At 44.2% G+C, this 21742-nt stretch overlaps 2 protein-coding genes across 4 annotated transcripts; one reads left to right on the top strand and one right to left on the bottom strand.

Moving 5' to 3' along the window:
- Positions 1 to 460: 460 nt before the first annotated feature.
- On the top strand, positions 461 to 3435 carry LOC115195224 (complement C1q-like protein 2). The gene is made up of 6 exons (XM_029755007.1): positions 461 to 682; positions 1089 to 1151; positions 1317 to 1358; positions 2136 to 2198; positions 2503 to 2631; positions 2851 to 3435. The coding sequence occupies exons 1-6, from the start codon at positions 550 to 552 to the stop codon at positions 3135 to 3137; spliced, it is 717 nt and encodes a 238-aa protein (XP_029610867.1). The 5' UTR covers positions 461 to 549; the 3' UTR covers positions 3138 to 3435.
- A 6314-nt stretch (positions 3436 to 9749) lies between these two features.
- On the bottom strand, positions 9750 to 16106 carry cobll1a (cordon-bleu WH2 repeat protein-like 1a). 3 transcript variants are annotated; one of them, XM_029756667.1, is made up of 9 exons: positions 15974 to 16106; positions 13446 to 13602; positions 12989 to 13190; positions 12676 to 12901; positions 12444 to 12485; positions 12234 to 12331; positions 11838 to 12029; positions 11282 to 11393; positions 9750 to 10375 (listed from the first exon to the last, which is right to left on the bottom strand). In XM_029756667.1, the coding sequence occupies exons 2-9, from the start codon at positions 13535 to 13537 to the stop codon at positions 10365 to 10367; spliced, it is 975 nt and encodes a 324-aa protein (XP_029612527.1). In that variant the 5' UTR covers positions 13538 to 13602; positions 15974 to 16106; the 3' UTR covers positions 9750 to 10364. The 3 variants fall into 3 exon arrangements, with proteins under 3 accessions (XP_029612527.1, XP_029612525.1, XP_029612526.1); XM_029756665.1 differs by lacking the exon at positions 15974 to 16106 and adding an exon at positions 15250 to 15563; XM_029756666.1 differs by lacking the exons at positions 12444 to 12485; positions 15974 to 16106 and adding an exon at positions 15250 to 15558.
- Positions 16107 to 21742: the final 5636 nt, after the last annotated feature.

Raw genomic sequence — 21742 nt, forward strand, 5'->3', positions numbered from 1 at the left:
AAATGTGTGTAATCAGTTCCTCTGTGTCTACAGCATGCATTCGTGCATTGTGTGTGATCTGTCACAGTATTAGCACTATGTAAATAGATAAACACAAACGTCGACACACCGTACCTTATGGAGATAAAGAAAGACCTTCAACCAAATAACAGGTTCTGTTCTACCACAACCTTGCAGTGTCTCAGATTAAAAAGGCAGCCAGCTCACCTTGAATTCTTCAGCAGGGATCCTTGACATTATTTTGTACACATTACGTCAGAAACATGTGAAACGCTTCTCAGGCAGTGGTTCACTACTTTTTGCCTGGAGTGAGCCTCACAGGCTGCATTATTTCTGAAGAGGTGTCATTTCAGAATGAGGGGTGCTGTAGCTCTGCTGGTGTTGCTGTTCTGTCGGTCTGGGACATGGGCTCAGGGAGAAAGTGGAGGGGACAGAGAGAGTTCGGTAGAGAGCCGCGGGACTGAAGATACAGAGACGACTAGCAAACAGACAACCGGCCAGACCACCACAACCCCCAATATCTGGGGTGAGGTAGAGGAGCTTAGAGACATGGTGGATAACTTGGGAACCATGGTTTTGGAGCAGAGAGAGAAGCTGAGGAAGATGGAGAAACAAGTGGGAAGAAGGTGGAGAGAAAAAAGGCGCGGAGGAGCTGAGGCCAGACTGGAGAGTGAGAATGCAGGTATTTATGGATTTTGGTTCATTATGACGTCGTTTCAGCGGAGGATCAACATGTTTGTGAGAATTGTTTTGTTTCCATAAATCCAGCTATGGGGGCCAGACTGAGTCATATCAAAAATCAAATCAAATTTTATTTGTCACATGCGCCGAATACAACAGACCTTACAGTGAAATGCGTACTTACAAGCCCTTAACCAACAATGTAGTTTTAAGAAAATTGTTAAAGTGTTTACTAAAATAAACTGAAGTAAAAATAAATAAATTACAAATTAATTGAGAGAGAGGTGGAGGACTTGAAAGAACAGAACACAGGTAGAGGCCTGTTTTGTTTTGTAATACAAATGAATTTGTTATAATGAGTTTAGTTCAGAGGAGGATCACGATCTTACATTTTCTCATAATTCTAGCCATGGGCGCCAGACTGAGTGCCAGTGAAAGGGAGGTGGAGGAGCTGAAGAGAATGCATTCAGGTAATGTCATTTGTCCACCAACATCAGTTGTTTATCATTAGAAAGAAAGGGTCATGAATTCAACTGTATTTGTAAAATTGTCTATGAAATTGTTTATAGACAGTTTATTTATGCTTATTTCTCATATGAACTCACTTTTCATGACTGTTTCCCATGCTATTTTAGCCCTGGAGGCCAGAGTGACAGACAGTGAGAATGGGAACACAGGTAAATAAATGTGACCCGGATTCCGGGTCGTAGGCGTTTGTTGCCATTTCCTAACTTCTCTGAACTTTCATATGCCTTAATTACAAACGTGTCTGGGATCTGTTCAATTATGACCCTAGTTTTGCCAAAGAGAAAGCACTGAGCTATGTAGGGAGAAAGGCAGGATGCCATGTTTGAGATAAAGGAGGGGGATAATAGAGAGAGACTACCTCCTGGAGGACGATGCCATGCTGACTCATTCGTTTACATGTGAATTCTTAAAAAGATGGGTGGGGCGAAGGCTTAAGAAGGTGTGAACAATGCTGAATAGGCGTAAACAAAAAAAGAGCCCTCTAGAAAGTGTGAAAATCATTCAAGGGCACTTTTTCCTCCTACTTGTCTCCAAAATGTAATAACAGGTTTATCAAATTTCAAAGAAGCATAACTTAATTATATCATATTATATGCCGTTTTGAAGCTGAGTCTGTACTTTTATAAAATGTAAAAGAAAGACGATCTTGAAAATTGGACATAAGCTCACCTTCCTGAGTTCAGTCACATATATTCTTTTTTATTTTTTTATTGAACCTTTATTTAACTAGGCAAGCCAGTTAATAAGATCAAATTCTTATTTACAATTACCCCGGCCAAACTCAGACACCGCTGAGCCAATTGTGCGCCACCCTGTGGGACTCCCGATCACGGCCGGATGTGACGCAGCCTGGATATATGAAATCATTCTGCTTAAAACAGAGAGTCTAAGCATCAGTTTACTAATCTGTCTTTTTGTAATGGTAGCCTTAGAGGCCAGACTGAACGCCAGCGAGGGGATGATGGAGGAGCTGAGGAGAGAGAATGCAGGTAAACTCCATGGAGCGTATACTGTAGGCCTACAACTGCACATCCTTGTAATCTAATGGAATGGCTGTTGGGCTGTTGGCGAATCAAAGCGCGTTTTATTTTTTGCTTCATGGCCCGAATGCGTTTGTAATATGATAAAGGTCGCAGATTGCGTCTTTGTTTTTCACTTAAACCTTTTGTTAGGATTTCATTTCCATGTTTTTTTTTAGGTGATTTTTGTCTTCATCAGGATCATATTATGCATTTTACCATGTTTGTATTTGTCTTTAATCAGTGCTTTTAATTCCCTCCTCTGTGTTCATAGACAGACCAAAGGTGGCCTTCTCTGCTGGTTTGACTAATGATGCATATGTAGGACCCTTTAATAGTGTCACCACACTAGTATACAGAAGGGTCATCACCAACATCGGCAAGGCCTACAACCCAAATACAGGTACTGAACACACTAAGACCCCCTTTTCACCTTGTATTCAAATGTGACCTGGGATCAGATCATGTTCACATTAGACATCTGCTATCAGACAGGTGTACACATGCATTGTGATTGTGTCATCTTTATCCCATATAAAAACATGTAGACAACCAGCGATTCCAGCATCGCTAACAGTGTCTGTGACAGTCTATTCACTTATTTTACTCTCCTCTGATGCAGGTGTCTTCACAGCACCAGTGAGAGGACTCTACTACATCAGATTCACTGCCATGGGTCTCAAAGGTCCACAGTCCATAGGTGCCTATATTTACCGTAACGAAAAGAGTGTCATCTTCAATCACCAGAACAATGACAATGGACATAATAGGTTCTTGTCTAATGCGTTGACTCTAGAGCTGGAGGCCGGGGATGTGGTCTACATGCGTCTCCCGGTAAATCAGGAGCTCTATGATGAAAAGTCGAGTAACTACAGCACCTTCAGTGGCTTCCTGCTCTTCCCTATGTGAAGGGAGCACTCTGGCGTGAGTTTGAGATCAGTAAACGATCGAGATCATTTGAACCATTGACGTAAAGCGACTCCTTCACTCCATCCGGGCTTTTGCTTGTATTTTTGACAGTGAGAATTGCAGAGGAAAAAGAAAATAAGATAATAAATAAATCATAAAAATGAATGATTTATTTGATTTGAAAATGTAAAAGGTTGTTAAATTCATATCTCGATGGACATGATAAGAAGTCCAGACCCCTCTTTGACCAGGAACCAAATCAAAGTGTGAACTAGTAACACAACAACGGTGCTTGACTTAGTGGTGGTGTTCAAGGCAGTCTCAGGTTGACATAAAACGGGCTGTGTCTGGCTCTCCCGCCACCGCCCACAGTAAGGCCTCCGCATCAACACAAAACAGCCTCTTCATCTTTGTCGCTCTTGGTGAACATAACTCAGAGGAAGTAGATATCACGTGGCGTTCCAAAAGGTTTGGTTTTGGGTCTGGTACTGTTCAGTTTATACAGGATATGTTACCCCTTGGCAGCATTATCAGAAAGCACAGAATTGATTTTCACTGCTATGCAGATGATACACAACTTTACATTTCTGTGTCACCAGAGAATTTTAGCTCCACAGATAAATTATTAGACTGATTTAGTGATATAAATACTTGGATGGCTCACAACATCCTCCAGCTAAATCAAGACAAGACTGAGGTACTTATTATTAGAGCCAATTATTACAGAAAATTTGGCTCACATTTTAATATACGGGAAATAAAGATAAAACACCAGGTAAAAAACCTAGGTGTCATTTTAGATTCTGAACTCAATTTCAAATCAGACATTAGGAATGTGACCAAAATAGCTTTTTACCACCTGAGGAATATTTCCAAGGTGCGGCTGTTTCTCTCTCAGGCTGATACAGAGAAACTCTCTCCATGCTTTTATTACAAGCAGACTACTGCAATGCTCTCCTGTGTGGTATGCCCAAGAAAGCCATTGGTCAACTGCAAAACATACAGAACGCTGCAGCACGGGTACTGACCAAGACCAGACGTAGAGCACACATCACATCAGTCACTGCACTGGCTGCCTGTGAGTGCCAGAATTAATTTTAAGATTATTCAAGAGGGTTTTTAAATCAATCCACAATTGTGCAACCCAATACATGTCAGACATGCTTTTAAGCTATGTACCCAGTAGGTCCCTCAGGTTCTCTGTCCCCAAAGCCTAGGACCAAGAAGTATGGAGAGGCAGTTTTGTAGTTATTATGCCCCCAGCCTCTGGAATAGCCTGAGGGGGGCTGAAACTGTGGACATAATTTAAAAGATATCTTTTTAGTTTCGCTTTTCCTAAGGGTGCATTTTAGTTGTTCAGTCTTTGTTATTCTTTTTCTTAATCCTCCCATTTCAGTTTTTAAATGAATGTTTTTTTCCTGTGAAGTGCATTGTGTTGCGTTCATGTCTGAAATGTGCTGTATAAATAAAGCTTGATTTAATTTGATCTAAAAGGCCCTGCTTAATCAAAGGCTTTATTAATTAAATCTTGTGACTGACACGATATGATCCTACATTTACAGTACGTTGTAATCTCAAAGGTTTCCCCTCATCCTTTAAACATCTGCATAAGCATCTGACAAGATACACTATATATACAAACGTCTGTGGACACCTCTTCAAATGAGTTGATTCAGCTATTTCAGCCACACCTGTTGCTGACAGGTGTATAAAATCAAGCACACACAGTCATGCAATCTCCATAGACAAACATTGGAAGTAGAATGTCCTTACTGAAGAGGTCTGTGACTTTCAAAGTGGCACCATCATAGGATGCCACCTTTCCCACAAGTCAGTTTGTCAACTTTCTGCCTTGATCAACTATAAGTGCTGTTATTGTGAAGGTGAAGTGGAAACGTCTAGGAGTAACAACGGCTCTGCCGCTAAGTGGTAGGCCACACAAGCTTACAGAACGGGGCCGCAGAGTGCTGAAGCGCATAAAAATCGTCTGTCCTTGGTTGAAACACTCACAACCTAGCTCCAAACTGCCTCTGGAAGCAACGTTAGCACAATAACTGTTTGTCAGGAGCTTCATGAAATGGGTTTCCATGGCTGAGCAGCCACACACAAGCCCATGCACAATGCCAATCGTTGGCTGGAGCGGTGTAAAGCTAGTCACCATTGGACTGGAGCAGTAGAAACACGTTCTCTGGAGTGATGAATCACGCTTCACCATCTGGCAGTCCGACAGACAAATCTGGGTTAGGCGGATGCCAGGAGAACGTTTCCTGCCCGAATGTATAGTGCCAACTGTAAAATTTGGTGAAGGAGAAATAACGGTCTGGGGCTGTTCTGCAAGGTTCGGGCTAGGCCCCTTAGTTCCAGTGAAGGGAAATCAACGCTACAGCATGCAATGACATTCTAAACAATTCTGTGCTTCCAACTTCCAGGCAACAGTTTGGGGAAGGCCCTTTCCTGTTTCAGCATGACAATGCCCTCGTGCGCAAAGCGAGTTCTATACAGAAATGTTTTGTCGAGATCGGTGTGGAAGAACTTGACTGGCCTGCACAGAGCCCTGACCTCAACCCCATCGACCACCTTTGGGATGAATTGGAACACCGACTGCGAGCCAGGCCTAATCGCCCAACATCAGTGCCCAATCTCACTAATGCTTGTGGCTGAATTGAAGCAAGTCCCCGCAGCAATGTTCCAACATCTAGCGCAAAGCCGTCCCAGAAGAGTGGAGGCTGTTATAGCAGCAAAGGGAGAGGCCAACTCCATATTAATGCCCATGAGTTTAGAATGAGATGTTCAACAAGCAGGTGTCCACATACTTTGGCCATGTAGTGTATAACATAGCCCAGGTTGAAATGCAACCTTTCATCGCAAGAAGGAGAATGCCAGAGTTGTCACTTGTACTGGATGTCTTTAGGCAGCTTCAGTATGTGTGTGTGGGTGTGTGTCTCTCTACCTTTGAGACGTGACCCTCCCTTAGGGGCGATAATGGCATTCTCCATGACAACGGCCGCTTGACATCGCCGCTGCCCTTGAGGGCCAGGACACATCCTCCGGGGGATCACCGTGGAAACACGATAGGGTCAGAGGTCGCCCCCCCATCAGGTGGTGAAAAGGATGAAGCTAGAGGAGAGTATCCCAGTGCTCTGCCCTGGTATGGTAGTAAGAGGCTTTAACCACAGGCTGCATCTGCTCTGGCTAGGTCTGACTGTATGTAGCAACTGCTGCTTGGCGGCTGTCTCTCTCGAAGGCCAGAGCTGAATCAATATACTGTGGACGTACTCAGCCCTCATGCATACTGTTACGCAGTGCAGCCTTCGGGCAGGGGTACAATATGTCAACAGTACAAGATTTAACACTGTATATTCTCAGTTCATTCTGTAGTGTTGCACTCTGAACAACAGAACGCATAACAAGGACATTATTTTTCACATCGTGTAGATTTAATATTACATTTCTTTTAAACATAGCTCCCTGTAGAATATCCTTGTGAAATACCAACCATAACTCAATAATGGACAATAGAACAAGGCTTGAACTGAAACACAATAATGCATTAAAAAAGTAGGACCAGTAAAGACAAAGAAAATGAATGATAATTAATGCTCTTCTTAAATATCTGGATATGTCAATGCTAATCATTTATCAAGTGTGGATCACAAAACAGCTCACTCAGTGGTTCTGTACACGAGTTAACTGTGAAGTGTGCTCCTGCCCTCAAGTGGTAAAAGAAAGCAACACTTTAGTTGAGTATGGCTTATCATATACATACATATATATAATGCATGTCTGGGGGAAAAAAATTGAATTATTCACTCAGAAAGGTGTGATACGTACAGAATGAAATGTAACATTTTAAGTCGTCTTATTTCAGAGCTCTGTCCTTGATCGACAAAAAAAAAAAAAAAAAAAAAAAAGATAAGAAATTACATATTATTTAATCTCGGTTTTGGCACATTTCAACACAAATGAGTCAACAGGAAACTCCATGTACAAAAATGTAGATCCCATAAATACTACCAAGGTTAAATAAGAAATGCATCTTCACATAAAAGTCAAACATCTTAATAACATAAGGCAGCACTGCCTCCAAATAATACAGGTAGCATGATACAAAAAACAAACATTCAGTGAACATAAAATGACCTGTACACTAACCAAACTCTTGGATGAAGTCTTGGATAAACGTTGTTTTTATAACGTGCTGACTCCCAGTGCAAAACAAGGGGCCTGAGCTCCTTTGGAATTTGTCAGTCGATCTCTAAGTGGGGTCCATTTGGAGGTCATGTGACTATGTGGTGGCCGGCTCTACTTCACTGCAGTTGCCTCACCCTAAACAGGAACTTCCATTCACAGATTTACTAAGAAGCCATTATGGCCCCTGTAGGACAAGAGACACAAATATCACCAGTTTAGATTAGGTCCTTCCTCCACCGGGTCACACAGAGTGTGAGCGTGTCCACAGAGGTATTCTACAGGGCCATATACCACATACACATGAAGATAACAGACAAACACCAAGGTGTCTCAGAAGAATACCAGCCTGGCAGGATTGTTTAGAAAGGCGTATGTCGCCATTTAATGTAACAAATGACGTCTTTCCAGAGAGAAAAAAATCCCACTGTAGAATGTACACACTTACATAAAGATATGCCCTTCCCTTCCCTTCGTTCCTGTGTAAAGCAGTGGAGGCTGGTGGGATGAGCTATAGGAGGAGGAATGGAATTAATGGAATGGTATCAAACACATGGAAACCATGTTTGACTCCATTCCATTCCACTCCCACCAGCCTCCACTGGTGTAAAGAGTTCACCTGTGGAACATGTGAGGTTCACAGAGAGAGATCATGAAAGTTAAGAATGGCAACTTTATGTATAGAAGCAACCACATCGTAGTACGATAGGGGTAACCAATGGTTCAGTTGTGGGTCCAATCCAGTTGCTACACTGGCAAATTTTGCCAGCATGTCATCACCGTGTCAGCGCAAGTCAAAATCATCACTCACCGCACTGGTTAGCGGTAAGGCGGAGGAGGGTGAGGAGCCGGAACGGGAGGAACAGGGGGGAAGCAAGTCTGGTGCTGGCCTTCGGGCGGACTGCGACTTACGGACGGCTAGAGCCACAGCCTGGGCAAAGCAGGAGGGGATGACGGTTTTTCTGGCCAGGGCTTTGGCTGCAGGCACGTATGGTTTGGGTGAAGAAGGGGCGTTAGTCTGATTGTCTCCCTCTGCTGGTTCACAGAAGGTACGACTCAGCGTAGGAAGAGAAGGGGGAGGATAAGAGGGAGGGCGGTGATTTCTTCCCCCAGGAGGCCTCACTCGTAACTGGGTCGGCTCCGTCTCCTCCACCTCCTTATCATAGCACACAGGGGGAGGGGGAGGAGGGAAACAGAAACGGTCCTCTTCGGCGTCCATCACCAGACTGAGCTTCCGGAACGATCCTCTGCTCTCTAGTAGTTCAGGAGTTGAGGTCACCTCATCTCCAGGTATTCCATTGGTGTGGGCCAACAGGTCAGCTGCGTATGGGTTGGGTATCTCTGAGAGTGAATCTGACTCCTCTGGGAGTTCTACCTCTAGACTTTTCTGTAGTTCTGAATCTAGACTGTCTGTGGGTGATTTGGACTCCTCCTGGGCCTCGATCTCTGAACTCTCCTGCTTGACTACCACTGGTGAATTTGGTGCGGTCTGGTAAAGCTCGCTAGGACTAGACACAGTTGGAGGACTGATGACCCAGTCAGTAGAACCTTCTGGAAACCCTGGAGGAGAACATTTCGAATCCATATCAGGCTCTGGGGTGGATCCCTCAACCTCTGACCTCTCCAGCGATACAGGTGTCTTCTTCATTGTCCGGTGGTGCGCCAACCCAGGCTCAGCAACACCATTAGAGGGTTCATCAATGGTTTGTGCTGGGTCTAAGGCCTGTGTCGTCAGGGTCGGGTCCGCCTCCAAGCCCCTCTGCCCCATCAGGGACTGCCCTCGGGGCACCACGGTGAAGGTGGTCAACCCCTCCCTCAGACCGGGACTCCTCCAAGCCTCACCGGGGGCCTTGGTCTTGAGTTGGAGTAAAGCGAGGGGGCTGAATCCCTTACTTCCACCTGACTGTGCCAAGGACACAGGGGAGCCTCCATTGGTGGAGTTGACGGGTCTTAGGGTTGGGAACGAAGGATGCTTGAGGTTGGCCCTGGTTTGACAAAGCAGGAAAGGGGTTAGTGTCTCCCCTAGGATGGGAGGGGAGGGAGGGCAGAGAGGAGAGGGATGGTAGGGATTGGAGGGTGGAAAGGTGCTAGAGGGACGAGAGGTAGTGGACGGAGTAGAAGGGGGGGTGGGGGGCACTCGGGGCTGAGTCAAAGGGCTGGAGACGTTTGGGGATGAGGATGGGGAGTCCAGGTCCTCCTCACACTCTCCCATCTCCTCCAGTGTGTAAAGTGATACTCCATTCCCTGTAAAGACAGAGAAACTGTTAGGATGTTAGGTTAACCTAGAATAGAGAGATGCTGGTGGTTTGAGTAACTGAGGATTGCAATATAGGAAGTAAGGGTGCAAAGATGATTGTAGATTAGAATGAAATGAGTACTAGGGTGGTTGTAACTCATTTTAGACAATACAGACAGCCCAGTTTCTGACAAAACAAGTTAATCAAAGCACTTTATTAAAATCGAATGAATACATTTGCACAAGGAATAGCAACCTATGTCTGACTTAGAAAACATTATTTCCTCAACAGAGGTAGTTTAAACTATGATTGAAAAGAAAGAGGTGAATGGTAGAAAACATGTCAATTGAGGAACAGAAAAACAACAAAGAAAACAGAAAAAACACGTTTGAGACAATAAAACCTAATCCCTTCATGGTTTAATTCAAAAGTAAACTCGTGAAGTATTGTACGTCATTTACACTGAGGTGTGTATCGTATGAAGCGTCTCTTCAGAAGGCACAGTTATGATATGGCAGGAACTAAATCTGTGTTACTGTACTGAGAAACCTACCATCTAAACCCAGAGAAAGGAAACAAAAAGGTTACACAGGCGGTAAAAGCAAACAAAATAAACAAATACAACAGAAATCAAATAAATAAGAGCTTATAAAGACTACCGAGTGACAAACATGACAGTTCAAAAACCAACATGGTGGAGAGAAGGAAGAATCGTTCACCACGGGGACAAGAGGAGAGTGGAACAGAAGGAGCAGGAGGAGCAGCACAGAGGAAGGAGGAGGAGGAAAGGAGGACGCAGCTCTCACTCGCCGTCTGCAGGGGAGAAAGAAGGGACACTGCTTAGAACAGTGGTCTACAATCCTGCTCAGGTACCAGGATTGAAAAGTACCGCCTACTGGGAGCCCTAATCTGTGATTAAACAGCCTAAAGATGAACACCACTGCCAAGGAGAACCAACAGCCAAGCAGGACAACCAGTCAGACAGGGAAATGAGTCAACAGAAAGAGCCCACTAAAATATTGACCACTAGAGGACAGGTCAGACACCATATGCAGCACGTGATTCTACATGAGCCTACCCTCTTAACTCAGGGATGGGCAACTGGCAGCCCATGAGCCGCCCCCTTTTTGTAGGTCCGCGGAGCCATTTAAAAAAAAAGGAACACAGTCGGGGTCTCAACTTACTGTTGAGAGTTAGAATAATAATAGAATACACAAGGTGCAATTCCGAAATGCGTTTGTGCATCAGCAGTCACTCAATTATCCCACATCAGAATATATTTTTATTTATTGGTAAATTAGTCTAGCAGCTAGCCATATAAACTTGTTGTAAGCATGGTGGAATTACTGACTGGGGTGGGGCCCACTGATCATCAGTTATCATATAAAAAAAACATTTGCCTCCACCCTATGCCAAAATGTGTAGAATTGCAGGAAATGTGGTAAAACTTCATTTCTCTCTCTGTCCCATGGCAAAAATCGTAGAATTGCAGGAAATTAACTTCAAAACGTAAATTGTTTAAATTTGCGGTCATGAGTCGGGCCGCTAAAATGTTTCGCTCGCAAGGTGGGGAGGGTGTATGATTTGGGTATGCAGACCCATCATAATAAATTCTGTTTTAAATTCCCATCAAAGTTGCCAATCCCTGATCTAACTCAATTTTACAACACTGAGAGACCATTCAGATTACAAGTCAACTAGGGATTCAATATGACTGACCTTTGATCTCAGTGTCCTGGGGTGGTCCTTTGTGGGTGTTAACACAGGAGGATGGTGGTGGGGGGGCACAGGGGGGTGGCGGGGGGGCTCTCCTCTTCTTCCTAGATGTCAACTGGAAAACACCAGAAACAAATACTGGTTTAACCCAGGATCCTCTAAATCTACCATACATTCTCACTGTGGTCAGGGAACAATGATTTGGAACCACTAGTTAAGGTCTAAAGTCTACGGCTGAGTCTCAATAGTATTGACATGCTTCCTTTTCTCTATAACCACTAAACTCGCAGGGCATAATCAGGCAATCAAATCAGGTGAAGTCAATATGGTGGAAGGCTCCCCTGTCCTTTCACATATAGAGCCCCAAAGCGGTGTAATAATACCCATAAAAACCTAGCTGTCAAACAAGGAAATGGTTCCAATCGTTTTTCCAATATGGTATTTTAGAAACACTTAAAATAAGGGCTGTGTTTCGTGCAGGCTTAACAAAGCGAAGGAAACCATGAAAGAGTATCGAGAGACAGCCCTAAATCCTACTCCCTAATCACCTGTCACTCACCGGCTGGACATTGAGGTTAGCAGGGACGCTTTGGGAGCCTGCCATGGGGGGCATGGGTGCCCGTCTTTTCTTGGCCATGGTGTTGTCCATGGGCAGGGTGTTGGAGGAGTGGACACCCAGGGAGTTCATGCTGTTGCCGGCCACCCGCTGGTTTTTCAGACCACGCGAGGCCGGGGCACTCACTGAGAGACCCTTTAGAAGAAGACCACAGCAAAAAACACATATCACAAAGCTTTGTCAGTCTACACTGAAATCCTACCACACACTCAAATCTAGCACGGCTGGGAAAAAAACAACTGCATTCACAGATCTAGTCAAAAAGGTCTAAAATCTACTTCTTACACATTGCTTACGTACGATGGTCAAGCTAAGCTGTGGGACAGTAAAATAAAGTACCTTTTCTGGTTTCTTCTTAATTCTCCTGAATAATCCGAACAATCCCCTGTTCTCCTTCTCCTTTTTACTCGGTAGGGGGGGGGTTTCTGCAGGTGCTTCTAGGAGAAAAAAAATTAGCAACGACAAATGATTGAGAACTGGTATTCTAATGAAATGTGTTCATTGCCGAAATTTTAGGGCATTTTCAGACATTTTCGTTAAGTTCTGTACCCTCGGGGGGAGGTAGTGTGATAACCACTTCAGGACTGACAGCTGTTCAAGATTAGAAAAAGACATCCATGTTAGCATTTTCCTATTTACAGTATACACACAGTATGCACTCAGTGGGTAAATAATATTCTGTAGACAGTCTCCAAAACACAGTTTCGGTATGAAACAAGTACGTCATCACTACCAGCGCCACCAAAACTCAAAAGCGGAGTAACATAAAAACATGTCTCACCTGCCATGTCCTTGGCGTATAGTTCCCTTAGTCCATAGTCATCGAGGGACCTGCTCAGGTTTAAAGGTCCTTCGGAGTCGTTGGCTCTCAGTAAAATGGTGGACTCCAGGTCAAACTCACACTTCTCACACACCGCAGGCAGGAGTTGCTCCAGGGGGACTCTAGGATTGACCCTCACAACAGCCTTATGGTTCTTCTTGTAGTTGATCAGCAGACGTACAGTGACCTATTGGAAACAGTATCCCTTCAGTACATAAAGTGACCTAGGTTGGAGATTGGCTAGTGTGTACAGATGCATTTTGTCAGTATTTACCTCTGGCACGTACGGCCTCCTTATCTTCTCCTCTCCCCCTTTAGGTTTCAGTAGGATCCTGTGAGGCTCCATGGCTCCAATCAGAGAGCTGGGTTTGAAGGAGATGTTGTTTCTATTGGCTGACTGGAGTTCTATGGTGAAGTCAGATGGATTCAGGTGGTACTGGGCACAGAGTGTGACCAGTATGTCCATCACAGGTTTACTGTAGAGATACAAACACAGTGCAGGTGTACTACATGTGTCCACAGTAGAGATATATTCATGGTTTAAAATTTATTTTAATGTTGTTCAAATATAAAATGAATCGATTTACATTGAAGTCATTTAGCAGACGCTCTTATCCAGAGCGACTTACATTAGTGATTGCATCCATTTTCATACTCCAGTCAATCCGTTCCAAATACACAGCATGACTTTGTATGGCTCCAATGAAACATTCTGGCTGTATGCCTCTTACCTCCCATGTACCGTGGCCATTTTCTCCAGGCCTCCTGGTAGAACCACTGCAAGAGTATGCTCCCTCTCCAGTGGGTTCTCCTTCTCCTCCATGGATCTTCCCCAGGGGTCTAGACGCAACCAAAGTCTGAGACTTGACTGAATCTCAGGTGAATCTCCTAACAGAGGGACAATGTCAACATGAGGAGAAGAGATGACATCCTGTGAGAAGCGGATGTCACAGTCAACTGAAAGTGTCACCGTGGTACAGGACTTACACTGCATGACCAAAAGTATGTGGACACCTGCTCGTCCAACATCCCATTCCAAAATCAAGGGTAATAATATGGAGTTGGTCCCCTATTTGCTGCTATAACAGCCTCCACTCTTCTGGGAAGGCTTTCCACTACATGTTGGAACATTGCTGCGAGGACTGGCTTCTATTCAGCCACAAAAGCATTAGGGAGGTCGGGCACTGACGTTGGCCGATTAGGCCTGGCTCGCAGTCGGCGTTCCAATTCATCCCAAAGGTGTTTGATGGGGTTGAGGTCAGGGCTCTGTGCAGGCCAGTCACGTTCTTCCACACCAATCTCAACAAACCATTTCTGTATGGACCTTGCTTTGTGCACGAGGGCATGGCCATGCTGAAACAGGAAAGGGCCTTCCCCAAACTGTTGCCACAAAGTTGGAAGCACATCATCTTCTAGAATGTCATTGTATGCTGTAGCGTTAAGATTTCCCTTCACTGGAACTAAGGGGACCGATGAAGGGGCCTAGCGCATGAAAAACAGCCCCAGACCATTATTCTTCCTCCACCAAACATTACAGTTGGAACTATGCATTGGGGCAGATGGCGCATGCCAGGAGAAGGCTAAACCCAGATTCCTCGGTTGCAACCAAGGACAGACGATTTTTACACGCTATGTGCTTCAGCACTTAGCAATCCTATTGTGTAAACTTGTGTGGCCTACCACTTCGCGGCTGAGCCGCTGTTGCTCCTAGACATTTCCACTTCACAATAACAGCACTTAAATGTTAACTAGGGCAGCTCTAGAAGGGCAGAAATTTGACAAACTGATTTGTTGCAAAGGTGGCATCCCTTGAAGGTGCCACATTGAAAGTCACTGAGCTCTTCAGTAAGGCCATTCTACTGCCAATGTTGATCTATGGAGATTGCATGGCTGCATGCTCGATTTTATACTCCTGTCAAAAACAGGTGTGCCTGAAAAAGCCAAATCCACTAAATTTGAAGGGGGCGCCCACATACTTATGCATATATAGTCTATCACAGACTAAGTCTTGCCTGGCCCTGACCTCTGAGGACCTATGTGAAATGTCTTGTTCCTACTCTAAAAGTACTTTGGAGATGGCATTAAAATGCCTGAGAGAGGAGCCCCTCTGGGCCTAACCGATAAACCCTTCCCATCCCTTCATGGTGTCTGAAAAAAATAAAAACATTCATCACCTTGTAAAGCTGGGGCTACTCACACATCCAAGTGCTTGACATAAAATACTTACGTACAGGAGGTACGGTGAATTATACAATGTTTATGTAGATGTGAAATCTAAAACCACAGTCGTCCTCCTTTTCTTACACAAAAACATGGACATATCCTACAAGATTTACTCAACAAGAGTAAATACATTTAAATTGTTTTAATTTGAAATTGTCACCAGACTTGACCACCTGACAATTACTGGATTTTGACTGAGTGCGTATTTGGCACAATAGTTCGAAATGGAATGTTTTAATGTCACTTCCATGTGCTTTTATACTACCTTCCGTTTAAAAGTGATACAAACTACAACAACAGAAGTCTACTTACGAGACAACATCGGAACGGCTTTTCTGGACACGTTCGTCAAATAAGAGAGACCTAATATTCACGCACACAAACGTTTTGTGGCACGCGTAGTTGACAAAACTGAGCACCAGCATGCAAAGTGTCAAGCCCCTAGTTTATATCAGACAACCCCAGACTATTTAAAGAAGTGAGTTCAACAATGCATGTCTTCCTCCGCAGCGGTGAGTAAATGTTCGTCACCACGTTCCTATACTGTAACACGTGAATGCTGCTCTCTGGAATGCGTTGCTAGCTTTATAGTTCTAGGACTCCCAACACTTTGGGAATGCTTGCCCTCTCCACTCAATGTGGAAGAATATGCTGGGGGCTCCTGTGAACATCTCAATTACATAACTAAAACACGTTTTACTTTATAGTCATTCTGTCCTGTCCTCTTAAACCAATACAAAACTGAATGATAGTGGTAATCAGGGCATCTAATTGAATAGGTTAAACACTTAAATTCACATTTAAATTCACATCTCTCTTTAGAATAGAGCAAATATACTCAGAATAGACCAAGCACATAATTAAATGCAGCCCTGCCTGGGCCATGTTGGTCAACTGGCTAATGCAAACCAGAATAGGCTTTACTCCTCCAAGAGCGAGACGGATTAGTGCTCTCCAAGCCCTGTCCCAACATATTGTCCAGCAGTTACACAACAATCAAATCCACAAATCAGTTTCAAATAGACAATGTCCTTACCTCTCTCTGTCCAGAAATGAGATATCTTCCATCAACATGACTGTCATTTCACCACCATCGAGGGAGAGAATTAGAGAGAGGGAGAGATCCCTTGCTCTGTAATCCTTGTTTAGCAGACAGCCTACTGCACCTTCTGGCCCTGCCCAGCCCTCTGACATCACAGACTCTGTCCTGTCTACACATAGACCCTACTGTACTATACAGCCTACTCAAACCTAAAGGCTCCTATGGCATTATTTCAACTGGGTGAACCCTCCGTTGTAACCTTTACTTTGTAAAAACATTTCTAGTCTTAGTTACTGTACCCTTCTCATCCATCTTGGACTAGAGACTATACAGTATGGCTTATAGGCCTGTGTGCTGCCATCTTTGCATCATCAGTCATGTTGTCCTGTGTGGTGATACTTTACTGAAGGTAACCCATTCCGATTTCTGTGTCTACAATGCATTCACATAAATGGGGAGGACTGATCTGGGGTGTATTCATTAGCAAAACGTTTTGCAACAAAAACCCTTTCCTCCAAATGAAAACAAGAGTTTGTATTGTACAAATGCATGTACAATACCAGTCAAAAGTTTGGACACACCTACTCATTCAAGGATTTTTCTTTATTTTTACTATTTTCTACATAGTAGAATAATAGTCAAGAAATCAAAACTATGAAATAACACATATGGAATCATGTAGTAACCAAAAAAGTGTTAAACAAATCAAAATATATTGTATATTTTAGATTCTTCAAAGTAGCCACTCTTTGCCTTGATGACAGCTTTATACACTCTTAGCATTCCCTCAACCAGCTTCACCTGGAATGCTTTTCCAACGGCCTTGAAGGAGTTCTCACATATGCTGAGCACTTGTTGGCTGCATTTCCTTTACTCTGCGGTCCAACTAATCCCAAACCATCTCAATTGGATTGAGATCGGGTGATTGTGGAGGCCAGTTCCTCTGATGCAGCACTCCATCACTCTCCTTCTTGGTCAAATAGCCCTTACACAGCCTGGAGGTGTGTTGGGTCATTGTCCTGTTGAAAAACAACTGATAGTCCCACTAAGCGCAAACCAGATGGGATGGTGTATCACTGCTGAATGCTGTGGTAGCCATGCTGGATAAGATTTCTAAATAAATCACAGGCAGTGTCACCAGCAAAGCACCCCCACACCATCACACCTAAAGCAAACGGTAAAGTTTATTTTGCAAAGCATTATGCAACAGACAAAAGGTTTTGCAACAGAATGCAACTAATGAATACACACCCTTGCCTGTGATTTATGGAGACAAAGTAGCACCATTGAGGGAGTAGAAGTCTACTGTTTGGAGGCTCTGCTTGGTTCAACACTATCACACAAGGTCAGACTGGACTATGGCAGGCGATGGACATTGTCTCTATACTAAAGTTTAATTTACACAGTAGCAGTCACTCACAAAGTAGGAGTTTAATCAAATTAAGCCCAGGAACACATGTCCACATCGACTGTAATCATGTAATCTTATTTGGTGGTTAAACAGTGGAGATTCCCTGCACCAGTTAGTTAGTAAATATATACGTTTATAAATGTGTTGCATTGGCCACATTTCCTTGTTACAAATCGCTTGTCACTTATCTGGTGTGCACTAATGTTTATGTACTGAAATCTGTGAATGGACACACACACTATCAGATGGACACACACACAATCATCTTTAAATGGCTGTCTTAGAATAATAATCAACATTTCCTACCATGCTGTGTTGTTATGTGTCGCTACCATGCTGTGTTGTCATGTGTTGCTGCCTTGCTATGTTGTTGTCTTAGGTCTCTCTTTATGTAGTGTTGTCTCTCTTGTAGTGATGTGTGTTTTGTCCTATATTTATATTTAATTTCTTTAATCCCAGCCCTCGTTCCCTGCAGGAGGTCTTTTGCCTTTTTGGTAGGCCATCCTTGTAAATAAGAATTTGTTCTTAACTGACTTGCCTTAGTTAAATAAAGGTTAAATAAATAAATAAAATCCCCCTACTATTACAGCCTACGCACACAGATCTTAACTTATCCATCTTTAAACAGAGGCGGCCATGTTGATGAACATTTCTGAAAAACGTTGCACCCTGAACCCATCGTGAATAGTCTCATCTATAGGTGAGGAAATAGAGTCAGTAAGTATAATATGAACTCATTTTCCTCCTCTGTTTCCCCGCATGCCTTTGTTATCTCAATGCACTATTTACTCGAGCCAGTTTATTGAATAGGTCAGAGGTAACTCGGGAAGTTTTGACTCTGGCTTGTGTGTGCACCCCCTAGACTCCTACCGGTTTCCTGTCCTGTACAATCACATGTAAACCAGCGAAATGGAGGTTAGTAAGAAAACAATACCATCTGACTAAATGAACAGTTTTAAATAAATCAACATTTGACCGAAGCAAGCACAATTCCTTAAAAGTGTATAGAGGCAATTTATTCCGAATTTTCCCTATCCAGTTATTACTATTTTTTTAGTCTTGGAATAATCAGGAAGTGCAGTAGATTTACAGTGTACTGAGTGGCTAACTAACTCCCAACACCCACTGAGTACTATGGCATGATGTAACCCTAAATACCACAGAGCTGTAAGGGTCAAGCTGCTGCAAGGCACTCACATTCACCACTAGCCCTCTAATGAAAACATTAGCAGAGTCACAGCCAAATGTCAAGAGGGGACAGGAGCCATGAGCTCCACCTCAGTCACATAGCTGACATTGTTTCAGGAGCACAGTGAGGTCAGTCACATGCTCTGCCAGCCTGATAAACAACTAAAGATTTTGTCACAATATGACATCCCAGACACCTTCAATTGTCTCCTTCTACTCGAGGAGAATGTAATGTGTCTGGAATGTCACATTGTGACACTTTTTTAAAATATATTTTTTGCATATGCCTGTGGTCACTTTGACTGTCAGGTCGAGGGCTTATAAAGAGGTGTCACGACTTCCACCAAAGTCGGTCCCTCTCCTTGTTCGGGAGGCACTCGGCGGTCGACGTCACCGGTCTTCTAGTCATCGCCGCTCCACCTTTCATTTTCCATTTGTTTTGTCTTGTTTTCCTGCACACCTGGTTTACATCTCCTCATAATTACTATGTGTATTTAGCCCTCTGTTCCCTCCATGTCTGTGTGGGGTATTGTTTATTGTCAAGGTTGGCACGCTTCCGGCTGGTTGCGACGGGTTTTGTTTTGTACCCGTGCTTTGTGGCAGCCGGTACTTTGTACTTGGTTGTTGTACTTTGTGCTGCCTCACTTGCTCTTTGGTCATTTGTTTATTGTGACGCAGTTGCGTTCTGTTCCAAATATTGCCTCAGTAAAATGCTTTGTCCACCCATCTCTGCTCTCCTGCGCCTGACTTCCATGCACCAGCTACACCAGCTGCATGACAAGAAGGTGTTTGGGAGAAACCCGAGATTGTTCTTCTTGGAAAGTCATGCTAAGCTGAAGTCTTGGGTGTGTCTGTCGATGGAGTGATCGTTGATTGGGAGAGTATGTATGTGTGTGTGTGTGTGTGTGTGTGTGTGTGTTTGCGTGATGCGAGTGTACAGTGCATTCGGTAAGTATTCAGACCCCTCTACGTAACATTGCAAAAATCAGAAACTTTCTGTCCAAAAATGATGCAGAAAAATGAATCCATGCTTTTGTTACTTCTAGGTTGGACTACTGCAATACTCTACTTTCCGGCTACCCGGATAAAGCACTAAATAAACTTCAGGTAGTGCTAAATACGGCTGCTAAAATCCTGACTAGAACCAAAAAATTTCATCATATTACTCCAGTGCTAGCCTCCCTACACTGGCTTCCAGTTAAGGCAAGGGCTGATTTCAAGGTTTTACTGCTACCCTACAAAGCATTACATGGGCTTGCTCCTACCTATCTTTCCGATTTGGTCCTGCCGTACATACCTACATGTACGCTACGGTCACAAGACGCAGGCCTCCTAATTGTCCCTAGAATTTCTAAGCAAACAGCTGGAGGCAGGGCTTTCTCCTATAGAGCTCCATTTTTATGGAATGGTCTGCCTACCCATGTGAGAGACGCAGACTCGGTCTCAACCTTTAAGTCTTTACTGAAGACTCATCTCTTCAGTAGGTCCTATGATTGAGTGTAGTCTGGCCCAGGAGTGTGAAGGTGAACGGAAAGGCTCTGGAGCAACGAACCGCCCTTGCTGTCTCTGCCTGGCCGGTTCCCCTCTCTCCACTGGGATTCTCTGCCTCTAACCCTATTACAGGGGCTGAGTCACTGGCTTATTGGTGTTCTTCCATGCCGTCCCTAGGAGGGGTGCGTCACTTGAGTGGGTTGAGTCACTGACGTGGTCTTTCTGTCTGGGTTGGCGCCCCCCTTGGGTTGTGCCGTGGCGGAGATCTTTGTGGGCTATACTCGGCCGTGTCTCAGGATGGTAAGTTGGTGCTTGAAGATATCCCTCTAGTGGTGTGGGGGCTGTGCTTTGGCAAAGTGGGTGGGGTTATATCCTTCCTGTTTGGCCCTGTCCGGGGGTATCATTGGATGGGGCCACAGTGTCTCCTGACCCCTCCTGTCTCAGCCTCCAGTATTTATGCTGCAGTAGTTTATGTGTCGGGGGGCTAGGGTCAGTCTGTTATATCTGGAGTATTTCTCCTGTCTTATCCGGTGTCCTGTGTGAATTTAAGTATGCTCTCTCTAATTCTCTCTTTCTCTCTTTCTTTCTTTCTTTCTCTCTCTCGGAGGACCTGAGCCCTAGGGCCATGCCTCAGGACTACCTGGCATGATGACTCCTTGCTGTCCCCAGTCCACCTGGCTGTGCTGCTGCTCCAGTTTCAACTGTTCTGCCTGCGGCTATGAAACCCTGACCTGTTCACCGGACATGCTACCTGTCCCAGACCTGCTGTTTTCAACTCTCTAGAGACAGCAGGAGCGGTAGAGATACTCTCAAAGATCAGCTATGAAAAGCCAACTGACATTTACTCTTGAGGTGCTGACTTGTTGCACCCTCGACAACTACTGTGATTATTATTATTTGACCATGCTGGTCATTTATGAACATTTGAACATCTTGGCCATGTTCTGTTATAATCTCCACCCGGCACAGCCAGAAGAGGACTGGCCACCCCTCATAGCCTGGTTCCTCTCTAGGTTTCTTCCTAGGTTTTGGCCTTTCTAGGGAGTTTTTCCTAGCCACCGTGCTTCTACACCTGCATTGCTTGCTGTTTGGGGTTTTAGGCTGGGTTTCTGTACAGCACTTTGAGATATCAGCTGATGTAAGAAGGGCTATATAAATACATTTGATTTGATTTTACTTTTTCCACATTTTGTTACATTACAGCCTTATTCTAAAATTTATTAAATACCCCATAATGACAAAGCAAAAGAAGGTTTTTAGAAATGTTTGCAAATATGTTAAACATAAAAAAACGGAAGTAAAACATTTACATAAGTAAGCACCTTTGGCAGCGATTACAGCCTTGAGTCTTCTTGGGTATGATGCTACAAGCTTGGCACACCTGTATTTGAGGAGTTTCTCCCATTCTTCTCTGCAGATCCTCTCAAGCTCTGTCAGGTTGGATGGGGAGCACAGCTATTTTCAGGTCTCTCCAGAGATGTTCGATCAGGTTCAAGTCCGGGCTCTGGCTGGGCCACTCAAGGACATTCAGAGACTTGTCCCGAAGCCACTCCTGCATGTACTTGGCTGTGTGCTTAGGGTTGTTGTCCTGTTGGAAAGTGAACCTTTGACCCAGTCTGAGGTCCTGAGTGCTCTGGAGCAGGTTTTCAGCAAGGATCTCTCTGTACTTTGCT

This window comes from Salmo trutta, chromosome 6 (genome assembly GCF_901001165.1).
Source record: "Salmo trutta chromosome 6, fSalTru1.1, whole genome shotgun sequence".
Classification (NCBI taxonomy): Eukaryota; Metazoa; Chordata; class Actinopteri; order Salmoniformes; family Salmonidae; genus Salmo; species Salmo trutta.

What these genes read in the sequence shown, in the direction of transcription:
- LOC115195224 (XM_029755007.1), top strand. Translation starts at nt 550, where the DNA reads ATGGTGGATAACTTGGGAACCATGGTTTTGGAGCAGAGAGAGAAGCTG. An exon ending in CAGTGAGAATGGGAACACAG is followed by an intron (nt 1,359 to 2,135) that starts GTAAATAAATGT and finishes TTGTAATGGTAG; the next exon opens with CCTTAGAGGCCAGACTGAAC. An exon ending in GGCCTACAACCCAAATACAG is followed by an intron (nt 2,632 to 2,850) that starts GTACTGAACACA and finishes CCTCTGATGCAG; the next exon opens with GTGTCTTCACAGCACCAGTG.
- cobll1a (XM_029756665.1), bottom strand. An exon ending in ATGGCCACGGTACATGGGAG is followed by an intron (nt 13,191 to 13,445) that starts GTAAGAGGCATA and finishes GTATCTCTACAG; the next exon opens with TAAACCTGTGATGGACATAC. An exon ending in CACACTACCTCCCCCCGAGG is followed by an intron (nt 12,332 to 12,443) that starts GTACAGAACTTA and finishes TTTTTCTCCTAG; the next exon opens with AAGCACCTGCAGAAACCCCC.